Source organism: Phasianus colchicus, chromosome 15, assembly GCF_987193195.1.
Source record: "Phasianus colchicus chromosome 15, bPhaCol1.hap1.1, whole genome shotgun sequence".
Classification (NCBI taxonomy): Eukaryota; Metazoa; Chordata; class Aves; order Galliformes; family Phasianidae; genus Phasianus; species Phasianus colchicus.
In genome coordinates, this window is record NC_143450.1 from 5,618,683 (window position 1) to 5,631,702 (window position 13,020).

The 13,020-nt window shown below is 36.8% G+C and overlaps 1 protein-coding gene across 17 annotated transcripts in view; it reads right to left on the bottom strand.

Moving 5' to 3' along the window:
* Positions 1-13,020, bottom strand: part of TENM2 (teneurin transmembrane protein 2) — a 979,011-nt gene that overhangs the window by 279,252 nt on the left and 686,739 nt on the right. For 12 of the 17 annotated variants that reach the window (XM_090150611.1, XM_090150610.1, XM_090150609.1 and 9 more), the window contains one exon: positions 3,651-3,734. The exons of the other annotated variants lie outside the window; for them this stretch is intronic. In XM_090150611.1, the coding sequence (XP_090006737.1) occupies positions 3,651-3,734 (84 nt within the window). The remainder of the gene's footprint in view (positions 1-3,650; positions 3,735-13,020) is intronic. 17 annotated transcript variants of the gene reach the window in all.

A 13,020-nucleotide genomic window follows, 5' to 3' on the forward strand; every position in this document is an offset into this window, starting at 1 on the left:
TTGCTTCAAAACATCACAAACACAGCAAGATAAAATCCAATCCCTTTTCATCCCTCAGAAAAGGCATAATCTCTGTCATAACAGCACAACCGACCATTTGCCAAAGCCAGTTTAAGAACTTGCTTGCACACCATGCATTACAGTAGGTTTCCGAGATACCTGTAGGACTGATGCAACAACACAACAAATAGTAGCCTATTAAACATAGTCGTTCAAATCTCCTTTTGGTATTGGCAGGATTATACTTGTAGCAGAGTCTGAAGTCTCTGAATTAAGTCCAGAGTTACATGTTCACAGTTTACTCAGGATCATTATGTGAAAACAAATAGCAAAGATGCTCAAATCACATTACAATGGCTGTAAAGTGAACCAAAAGATAGGAAACAGAAGAAGAAAGACTGCCAGGACAACCTCTGTTCCTGCACTGTAATAGTTTCTTATAATTAGCTGATCATATATGCAAGCTTTTCCCTCTACCCACTAGGTCTCCTGTTGCACTTAATGTTCATATTGGCTTGCTGAAGCTATAAAAGGAACAGGCTCTTTTATCTTCATTATTCAGTGAGAAGCACAAAATCCATCCTATTCAAATCGTACATTAAACAGTGCATTATAATGTCCCCTGCTTTTATCTATTGCTCAACATTATCTGATCTGAATGCTTCAAATGAGCTAATGATTCTGACAACACTGTAAACTTTCCCAACACTATTTACTAAAAAAGCCTGCTAAACCTAGAACCTAGAATCTTTTTGTTTCTTTTTGGAACTCTGAATGCTATGAGATAGGTTAGATCTTTTTTTCTTCCTACGTATTTCACAGAACCATAAATTGTTTTGGGTGAGTTGGAAGGGACCACAAAACTTGTCCAGTTCCAACCCTTCCTTCTGTAGGCAGAGATATCTCCCACCAGACAAGATTGCCCAAGGCCCCATCCATCCTGGCCCTGAGCACTTCTAGGGATGGCTATTATTTATTTACAAACAGTTGTTCCTCTCCCAGCAGAGAAGTCGTCAGAAAAAGAGACTTTGTTTTATTCTGCATACTAAGAAGGGACAACTTTGGTGCAGGAAGTTTTTATTCTTTTTTCCTTCTAAAGACTGAACATGGAGCTGAAAACAATCATCCTGTCCTTCTGCCTGTGTATCTCTACACAGATAGTGTAGCTCTATTTTAATACCCATCTTCAGCACTTAACCTTTGTCCCCCTTACTTGCTTAAAAAACCTCTTGTTTTGTTCCACATCAGTGGCATCCTACTCCTTAGCAAACGCTGCATTGATCAAGACATCTCAAATTTTGTTACAACACAGACCAAGCAATCCCTCAACTAAATGAGATCACTGAATAACTGGATACCTTTAAAAGAAAAAAAATCCATGAGCTCTATTACTTATGGTGATGCAGAGACTCCTATTTAAACAACATGCACATTGAAAGCTTTGCATCCCTATTTGGATGCTTTCTCAGCCAGCTGAGGCTTTAAACCAAGGTTAGTGCCATCTGTCTCTTTTTGGCAGCATCTAGATTCATGTAAAATATCCTATGGCACTTTTTAAAACACCACAGTTAAAGCTTGGCTTTGGTCAGTTCCCCTGGATTACTACCATAATACAGTTGGCTGACATCAACCCCAGTCAGAACACCTGTACCCATAAACACAGCACAAATTTTCTTGACAGGCAATGAACTACTTTGCTTCCCATGTTAAGTATGTCCAAGTAATTTTATATACATATATATTTAAATAATAAAAATAAGTTCTATTTTTTTTTCTGTTGCTTTTCTTAGTTCACTTATTTTGTTAAATGCACCTTACCACCCAGCTTATGATTAGAACTAATACTGCTGTCAAATATTTTTTATTTCTACATAATTGCCAATAATATCTTCATGTTCTTCATTATTTCCAGAGCCCTGAACAGACACAATGCTAAAAATTAAAAGCAAAATAGAAAACAAACTTATTTTAATTTGGGAGGGTATCAGGCTCTCAAAGAACAAAACCAAAGGGAAAAATTACGTGATTACAAGCCCCAAGGCTTTAAACAAGAAAAGGCATTGTTCACATGGATACAATTTATAAGGCAAAACCTTCCTATGATCCTGCAGAACACACTCAAGTATGACTGAGATCTAGTATAGCCTAAATATAATAACCCATTCATTTTAACTGTGCCAAAATCACTTCTGCAACATCAATAATCATGAACACTGAATAACTGCAAAGTTATTTATCTGAACATTTTCACTGTTTATACAATTTCCAACTCCATTACAAACCATACAGATGCCATCTGGGGTATATTTTACTATTACATATCAGAATTATGGAATTAAATCACCAAAATCTCTGGTCCCCATTCCTCTAAGAAGCGTGGAAATACAGAAGTGGCCTTATCTCTGGTTTGAAAACATACTGAGCATTCTTGGGTTGTATCAGCCATGAAAGGGTTGCAGATGCTCAGCACTTCCCAGGCTTTGATGCAAGAAACTGTCTCAGTATTTGTTTCAGTCACTATTTGAGCATTCAAAGCAAAATTTCATTCATTAGATTTCGACAACAATCAAATGACTAAGGAAAGAAGAGCATTAGAAAAAAAGAAAAGGGAGCAGTGAGAAAAGTTTTTCATGTTTGGTTTAAGTAAGCAGAATATTATTCCTATTTAGGGCCCAAACTCAGCAAACCATTTACTTAAGTGCTTAAATGAGATACCAAAATGGAAAGGCATTTTTTATGCACGTACCAGGTCACAGCTGCAAAGGAAAAAAAGTATGAAGTAACAGGATATGTCTCCCACCTCGTTAAGCAGGCAAATATAGGACAAAAACATCAGTCTTGATACAAAAGACTCATAAGAACTTGTAACATGCTGATACTATAAGTCAGTATAAGTGTACATATCCAATGAATTAAAACTGTGTTTTGAATTCATTAGGAAGGTGTGACCAAATCATTATTTTGGCAGGAAAATATATCACAGATTTAAGTCATTGTATCTTTTTTTCCTTTTCTTTTTTCACCTTTTTGTGAGGAGGATCTTGGCAGCAGTTTTACAAACATCCACCTCCTCCCAGGGGAGTTTTGTCCTCAGGGAAACAACAAGGGGCAGGGTGGGACAAGGTAGCAATGCTTCAGAAAAAGCTGTCAGTCAGTGACTGCGTACAAAACAGAAAACAACAAAAAAACACTAACAAAATCCGTTCTGTTTTACATAGTCCCTAAACTACAAAAGGTCAATGCCACACCAAGCATGACTGCCTAGATCTGTAAATTGGATCAATAATATCCAAATCGAAATGAACACAGCTATTACTAAAACTCTCATTAAAGTCAGGTTTAAGAAACTCTGAAGCAACGTCCACCACATGAACCCTGAGATAAAACATATATAATTGTGAAAATATTGCCAAATCTAAGCCCCAAGTTAGTTCAGTAAGAGAGGTAATATGCAAAAATAAAAGGGAGATAAATAGAGAGAGATGACACTTATTCAACAGAATATAAATACCCAGGAAGAAAATAGAGAAAAAAATCCCACAATGCATAAAAAGCAGTAAATAGAACTAGAGTAATCTGCAAACCCCACAAATTCTAAACTAGGATCTAAGTTCACAAGCAATACAGTTTAAGCAAGATAAAAACCTTACGTATTAGAGAGTTCTTTGTCTCAGCCAGCTGCTGCCAGCTTGTCTGTCTGTCTTTCAATTTCTCAGAAAGGTGTGTGTGAAAATCTAAATGAAATAAAACAAATACATTTTAGAGATGGCTCTCTCCATTCCATTCAGTTTTGGTGTAATACCAAATAGAACGATTCACCTCCTCCCACCCAATGTGTCTTCGAATAATTAAAAAGAAAGTACTCATTTTTATCAAGACGGAGATGGAGAATTTTATCTTTTTATTAATTACTCTTCCAGAGACATACTGAGCAGTAGTACTACTGGTGTGAGGTTGCTTTTCAGGAGGTACGTACGCCCGCTGTCAGTATCATTAACTATGAAAATGGGCAGTGCATCAAAATCTGTATAAAGTATGTTAACATGAAGTCTGTGAGAATTTTGCCAGCATGTAGTACAGTATGTGTTTAAGATCATAGTAATTTATTTTAGATTTATTATCTATTAATCCTATTGCTCAATTATGTAACATTTTACATTTCTCAAAAATGTAAGTTTAAAGATCTAAAAGCAAACTCTTAAGACGTAATTGTAAACCACTTTCAGTTGTTGGAAATCACTTCTTACATATTTATTGCAGCATCGTGTGGACTTCGGCATTGATTATCAACAAAACTGGGCTCATTCTGCTATATCTCAACCAAATATATCCAGTGACAATGCAGTGTCACAAGGACAGCGGTTGTTTTTCTTCATTGTATCATGAAACTTTCTGGCTCTAGGAAGCCAGTTTTTAACACATTAAAAAACAACAACAACATTACTTCAGCTTTAAGTCATCTTATTTTTTGCTACAAATAAAAAATAAAAAATAAACAAAGCTTTTTGTTTTTACAGCTAGTTTAAATACAGCTGGATCTTGGAAACGATGTAATTACAGAGACCCCTTCCACTTGAGAAGGATTCACTGAAAACTATTATTCAGCGTCACAATAAAAAACAAGAGTTTCCAGAGATAGTAAGCCAACATAAAACCTATTTGTCATGCATTTATGTGACTTCTGATGACACACTTCTACACGACACCAACAAGAAAGACAAGAACCATAATAATTAATTCAGTTCCCATTTCTCAGTGCTTTTATGGCCTCACTAGAAGAAGATTGAACTTGATACATCTCAGATCCAAATGCTTAAAAATTTAATAAGATAATAATTTAATCCTGCATCCAGAAATCACCAGAATCAACATTGAAAATGCATTGTGTGTATATACAGTAATTTCTTAGAAGGAAAAAAAAGAAAAAAAAAACAAAAGCAAAATGTTGACACAAAACCAAACGTACTGCATGTTATACAAAATAGGAAAAGGTGTAAGACAACGTATTTGCTATTTGTGAGGATCACAAATGCTTCTGACCTAAACTGCCTGCAATAGTAATAATCTGAGAGAAAGTTGGCTCTGAGATTTACATTGCTGGCTTTCACAGTAAACAGTAATGTTAAGAGACAAGTTACACTTCCACAAAGAATAAGAACCAGATACCATTTACTAAACTGGCAAATTGTCTCCTTGCCCCTGATGAAATTAAAGTTTGATGCGGTGTGACTGTAAGTCATTTTCAGGTGTTTTGGCTCCTGTCTAATTAAATCATCTTTACTTTTGATGTACACTTTTGATTTAACAGTAAGGATGCAAAACAGCAGATTTTCAGTAACTCTCCCCTGAAAAATAATACCATGAATAACATGCAAGCAAATCAGATACATGTAATATGGAGTACAGTGATTATCGAAACAGAAACTTTGGTAACTATAAAAAATTAATTATAAATCCATCATCTTGGTTTTACCATATCTTCCCCCCCACCCCCCATTGAACTACTTAATGTTAATAAAATTATTTTCTTACTTTTTGTATTTATTTGCTCATGTTTATGTCAACAAATATACGTGTAGGAATATATCAAGAAATAAAGCACAGAATTGATTCTGTAAGCTCCACTCTTCTGTGGTACATACAACTAGACCTCTGTAGTTTTTAGTTCTACAGTTTCTGTCATATTACTCCCTTCAATATGCAAATATTACAATATTTGATGTACTGGTTTTTGTTTCAAGAATTTTGGTTTAATTTGCTTCAAGAAGGAATAAAACAAAAATAATCCATCAAGGTTTGTTGACTGCCATGTTATTACACTACCCTTCAGAAGCCTGTGTATGTTACTACATCAGTTACTTTCTCTCTTCCCCTGTCAGTAGCCACCTTTATTCCTTACAATTCCAAAGAGCACAGATGAGGATGGCATCTGTTCCCACCAAGGCAGCTGAGCCATGCTTGTTTTTCATACGAAACATCTAAAACTGATGTCACAAAAGTAAGTTTTCAAGCTCTGTTTCTCAGAAAAACAGAAAAAAAAAGTTTGCTGCCAGTGCCCAAAGGAAAGAATTACTTAAATGTTGAGTCACTTTAAAAATTGTGTCATCTGAAGAGAAGTCTCCACGGGGATTACCTTGCTCTGACACTCACAGGGAGTTAAACCTAATTGCATTTAGGGTTATCTCTAGCAACTACACTCAGAATCCAACATCCTCAAGAGGACTATTGTTCTAACTAATCTATTTATTAGGCTATTATTCAGATTTAGTACAGTCTTTTATTAAAAATAAAAAATAAAAATCTCAAAGGGATAGTAATGGATTTTGCAGTCATCAGACATAGATACGACCTACAATACCCAGTCTTGTCAAGTTAAAAAAGAAATACTTTTGTAAGTAAATCTTTAGATCATTAAGTTAATTTTATGCCCTCTCATATACCACATTTCACAGCTGGAAGAAGTAAAATCCCTGTAAATTTACTATGCTTTCTTCTTACACAGTCTTCTAAAATGCAAATCCTCCATGTCCTTTTCTTTTGCTCCTACACAAAGAAATCTTCTTTCCATACATTATTTTCAAGATGAATGTATCATATCTCAGTCTAAATTCAAAATCAATGTTGATAGAGCTACTTTCAAATAAAAGTACAGTGACACTTACTTAAGAATGAGAAAACAAATACTGTATTACCAAAATCTGTCTCCTGAAACACACACAATGTGCAGACAAGCATCTTGTTCCCCAAACAGTATTCAGTAGATTCATTTTCTTCTCACATCATCCTCGACAGAAACTGACCCTCTGCTTTCACCATTCCATTACTATTCAACACTCATTTCATTTCCCTCACATCCCAACAGGCTTCCACTAGGCCAGCCACTTGGACAAGACCTACAGGATGTCTTCCTCCAGTTCCACAGAAATGCTGACAAGGAAAGGCTGCAACTTCTCACTTCCATTCCTTCCCTACCACCATACTGTATAACCAGCAAGAAGAAAGTGCCTGTGGAGCCAGAGGTCCCACGAGCAGGGCCTACCAGCCACTTCTTCCAGCAAGGAGGCCCAGCATCAAGTCCATGTTCTAGAAATACTAATAATGTCTTCCAGAAGAAAACAAAAAAGCTCTTATCAACACAGTAACTTCAGTATCATTCAGTATCTGACCCTCTCATTATGTAGTTTTGCTCTCTCTTGCTAAGAGCTACTGTTTGTTCTTAAGTTGTTACCTTAATTAATTGACGAGCCTCAGCCACCTCTGGACTACTTTTACTTGCTGATCTCTGTTCTTTTTCTACAGCAAGTTCTATAGTCAAAAAATCTAGTTAGAGTTTTCAAGTAATTTACTTGGCAAATTCTAATTTATCACAATTCACAAAAGGAAAAGTAGACAAACTCACCATATTACTGTATTATTTATCTGGGAAAAATTACTAAGGGTAAGAATTCAATCTCACACTTTAACAACTACCTCCACAGCCTCTATAATAACATCACTTAATGCTCTGAGCCAAATGTATTCTCTGTACCCTTTACAAAAAACACAAGTACAGCCTGTTGTGAGTCAGATCTTTTATCACATCTCTGGCCTAAAGTAAAGCCTAAAACTAGACACAACATATACTGACAATTCTTCAGAATATTCCCTGAAACTCCACAAGTTGGTGTTTCAGATTTCCCAGATTTTTGGTTCAGTAGTTCTGGTTGACCTTTTCTCAAGTTACTCTTTGAAAAACCTAATTGTAAACTGTTAGTATTTACAAAGTCCAAATACAAAAAGTCCAACAACTTCCTTGAATGCTAACTGTAGAAGTACAGTGCACTTTATATGTGATCTGCCAATTGCTAGTTTAATTTGATGTTGCACAGTTCCCATACAGGACAAAATGTAGTGAATCATCATCGTTTACTGACGTTCTCTACACCACTCATTCCTGTTTTTCAGACAAATTTGTCTGAAATGTGATTTGTCACAAATCACTGTTTTTAACACTAAACTTATTAAACTACTAGGCCATTCTTCACAAGGAAGCTACGTCATACTTGGAGTATCTCAAATCACTCACTCATACCACCTGCTGTTTTACAACATTCCTCTTCAAACAGAAGGATGAGAATTCATGACATTATAAAATTCCAGGTATGGACATCCCACACCTTAATAGAATGGCAGTAATGACATCCCCTGTTTTGTTCTTTACATAAGCTTGCTGTTAGTTCATCTTGAATGTTGTAGGAAGGGGATAGTTTGCATTACTGTAATACTGAATGGCTATTCTTTTGCAGGACTGCAGTTGTGCTAACACAGCTTTCCTGAATAAGGACAGTTGAGAGCCCAACACATTTCCTCATCAGTCATCTATTATGGATTTCACCTGCTCTTCCCAGCCACTCAGCATCTCGAGTCGTCATGAAAATTTACAGTCCTTGTCTTCACTACCCTAGATAACCCGTGGCATACAAACAACTGTCAGTTCACTGCACATCTTCTTTTCCTCACCTCATTTAAAAAAAACGCCAAGATGCAGTTTGCCAGATGAACGAAAAACAAAGTGCAGAGGGAGACAGCAACACACTCAAAAGAACAAACCAAGCTCGTCTGTGCAACAACTTCTGTTCACCTTACACATCACAGTGGCTGCTTCCTCCTGAATACAAACATGTGCCGGTAGCAGATATACTCATCCATTTACTGACAGGCAAAATCCAGCCTTAAGGACTCGGCCCAGTCTCTACAAACCAAGCAGACTATTTAGGAGCCAGAATAACTGCCTAGAGAAGACAGACAGACATAAACACATTACAAGTTCATGCTGTGCGCTGTTAGAAAGCATCAAACAGAATGACTCGAAAGGGAGAACATTTTAGAATAAATAAACATAGAAAATACTTTCTGCATGTACCAGAAGAATATTTAAGATGTGAAAAACACTGTAATATACATTCTATTTAAACTACAAATCCCGATCCATGTGGTGAGAGACCTACTTTCCTTTTCATTTTCAGTGTATTTTTAGTTATTCCCACTTGATTTGTGTTTTCATTAAAATCTTGAGAATATGTCCCTTTGAAGTCTGATGGAGACTGAATGGACATGCTATGCTTTGTAGAGAGTACAGAAGCATTTTTTCCCCACTGTTCTCTCTCTCAAAAATCTTACTTCTAACCAGAACTTACTTGAAGAACAAATAAGTATAATTTGTTTTCCCCTCTTACCTTTCCTTCACAGGAATTTAAATGCAAATACGAGCTAGCATGAACACCAACAAATGTATCAGCTGGTACAGCAGTCTAATGACAGCACTTACAAAGCAAAAGAGCTGCTGCACTCTCCTCCTTGCCGCCACAGTGTTCTGCTGTTGGGAACATGAGCAGCATTCTGTAGAGCTCATTTTTGCAACCAAATTTATAGATAGCCTTTGAAAATTCCAATATTTGTACAGAGTTAACATCATTAATTTCCATAACCTCGTGGAATAACAAACAATGTTTTATGGAGACAATTAAAGATCTAGAAGTTCAGAGCAGTTAGTATCTGATTTTTTTTAACCCTTCTCCAGCACTGAATTAAATTACACTACATTTTGTCTTCTGAACAGGTTTTCATAAAAACCTAGCTTCAAATGAAAGCTTGATTTCAGTCACGATCTTTCTAATCATATTAGGACATTCCAGGCTTCCCTACAGATCTCTGTTTTTTAAATTCAAAAAGTTATGAGCATGTTGACAGCTCCGTGCGCTCATAAGGCTACTGCTGCTTAGCCTATCTGCTTTCACATGCTCCACGAATTCAGTTTGAAGCTGCAGTTTTCAAATATTTTGTCAATCACAGTTCATCAAATGCATTCTGTTAAGACAGCTGTGAGAACACGATTCAGTAATGACAAGATGTCTTAGCTCCTGTTCATTCTACCCTCAAGTCATCAACTCTTATTTTTATCTCTGAGGAAGAGCAATGCTCTGATTAGCTCTACCTGTTCACTAACTGGGCAGTCGAGTTGCTGTGTTGGCAAGGCTTCAGATCAACAGAACAAGGAGTATCAATAGATTCTCAGCAGGCCATTTATGCCTACTTTTTCCCTTATCATAAGTGCTATTCTGAAAATACTACTGGCACTCTGCGCATAGAAGTGATTGAGTAAAAAGAGTACAAGTTGTCAATTTATCCCGAAACAGCCTCTAGTGAGTAGACAGAAGTCATATAAACCATAGAAGCAAACAGTGCTCTTGCACAGAATTGCCAAATTTCCTGCAAAACATTCCAGATGAAATTCTGGCCTCTGTTACACACATCTACATTCCAAATGATGTCAGCATACATCACTATTTACATACATTATATTTTCAGCTTTATAAGGCAGTACATAACCTACTTCCAAATCCTTCAGTTGATCAAGAAGTGTGACATTTGATCCTATACATGGCCTTGTGTGGCATAGAAGAGGAGACCTCAAAAGCAGTTCTGCTTTAAAGAGAATAGAATGTAGAAAATTTCAGTTTTTGGAGCACAGAAATCAAGGAAAGAAAGCAAATACTGATTTGAATTTTAGAAATAACAAATACTTCCTGCACCAGTTGAAGGTATACAGAAAACAGCATCTGAAAACAGAACTTAGGACATTATTTTCAACTGTGAGGCATCATATTTATTACATAGAAAAAAAGGGGAAAAAAAAAAAAACAATAAATGGGACTGGGTAGTCTCAAAAGTAAGAGAAAAATCCTTCAGAAATGAACAGGAGATATCAGGCTGCCCTAAAACCATGTCTTCTCCTTTGCCTGGGAGAAGGTCAGAAACAACACTGGGAAGATAGCAAAGGTGCAAAAGAAGTCAGAGATGGGACCACAGCATACAAACATATCAATAAACACATGCCAAAAACTGGCCTGATGTTTCATTGCACTGCAGACAGGTTTCGTGAAAGACCAAGCTGCAATTGGAAGTACACAAAGAACTGTTCAACCTTTCCCCAGCTCCCTCTTAATGCAGCTATTTTCAGATTATCATCCTTAAGGAAGTCATAAAGCTCATGAGAGAATTCTCAGTTCCAAAGAAAGATTATTACTGGAACAACAGCACGACCATAATCTTTTTGCTATTTTAAAAGGCAAATGTGTGCACTTTGCTGAATCACGTAGCTGCATTCAGAATTTGAAACTTGTGAACTCCATGCAGATGATGTTCATAATGCAACAAACAGGCTGTTCCCTGAAGTTTGACAACCTGATGGTGGCTGACCCTCCTGAAAAATTCAGATGATCACCAGATGACCAACCCTTGTCAGTACATCTGATCAACTCGAAGAAACTATTAACGCTCCAGTTTTACTGACTAGCAGGACATGTAGAATATGAAGGATACTAAAAAAAAAGCAACAACAAAAACAACAATAGAACCAAGTACAAGTCAGTGACAAATCGCTTTTTTTTTTCAGCTTTTGCCTGTTCTCCTTTTTCACTGGGTCAAATTTACCACATGTTCATAGAAAAACCACCTCAGGTTCACTGGCAGATTTCCTCATACAAAACTGTCAAAACAAACGCGACATACTTATTGTACTGCCTGTCCACTGCACGTGCCATGCTGGTAATAACAAAGCAATGAACTCAAAATCTGCAGGAAACATTGGACTAAGAGTCACTATGTCTAAAAAGACACTGAAGTAGGTGAGAAAGAAAACATGTGCCACTGAACCACAGTCGATTACTATTCTCTACATTTTACCCAGTCTTTAACAACGCTGACATTTCACAAAATATACAAGGTGAAACATACTACTTCCCAGCTATGCAAGTAAGAATTGCCACAGTTGTAACAACCTTTTCAAAAACAAGGAGTTTAAGGTTTATCTTAATGACATTTCCCTCTTGCCTTTACAAGCTCACCAAACCACAAGCTGACAAAACCTTTCAAAACTGTTCCAGACTGGTCAACATCTCCAGCATGCACTAAAAAAAATATGGGCCTCATGTACTTAACTGAGATACTTAAACCGTGCCCCAATCCTAGAGAGAGCAAACACCTGAAAGCAGTTATTTTCTCTACTCATGGAGAGAAACAGGCATGCCAGGGAACGTGCAGAGAGAAATCTGTCTACCTAGCTTAAGTGAATGAACTGAAGACAAGTTGGTGTTCCTCCAGAAGGTATTCAAAGGCATCTACTCACTCTCTACAGACTGGTAAGGAAATGAAGTGCTTTGGTTATGAAACTGCATCATCAAGCACAAGCTAGGAGCAAAACAATGCGCTAAACCTGCTGTTTTTTCACTCCCTTCTTTTAATCCTAGAAATTCTGTGTAAATAAACCTCATTGAAAAGAAATTCTGGACTGACCAGTTAATATAAATTGATACAGTTGAGCAGAGAAAATATTAGGTTTAAATGCTTCTACACCCCTGGCAGCATGAAGGTAAGGGAAGAGCTGTTAAACCCAGGCAACAAAGAGAGCTCCTGTGGCTGAGCCCACCACCTCTGCTGCGTCACAACACTGCAGATCCAGCTTCCACTGTTTTTCACTAACTTTTTAAATTCACACCCCCAAATCCTTTCTATGTAGTCATGAAGTGGAAAAGTAAAACCCTCTTGATATTGAAATAACGTGCTGACTTTTTCAGTAGATAATTGTGACAAACTTTACATAGGATTTACCAAACAGCTCATCATAACGAGAGCATAGAGATAACACTTCAGTTCCAGCAACAGAACATTCACGTGCCAGAATACCTATGTGTATGTACAGATTCAGAGCTATATATATTACCATATCAGTTCTATTCCTTTAGACAACTCAGATGATGTCATTTTAACTAAAGGCAATGATTTTATAATATTATTTTTAAAATTTCAGTTGTACATCTTTACAGATCATCTATGATGTTTCATGAGCCCAACCCAAAACCAGGACATGAATGGGAAATTTAAGTGGGAAATTTAGGACAGTACCTGCACTGCATGCAGCAAATGCAGTAGGTAAATATTGCCACAGTCTCCCTTACATGAGACTACGAGACACTGAGTTAA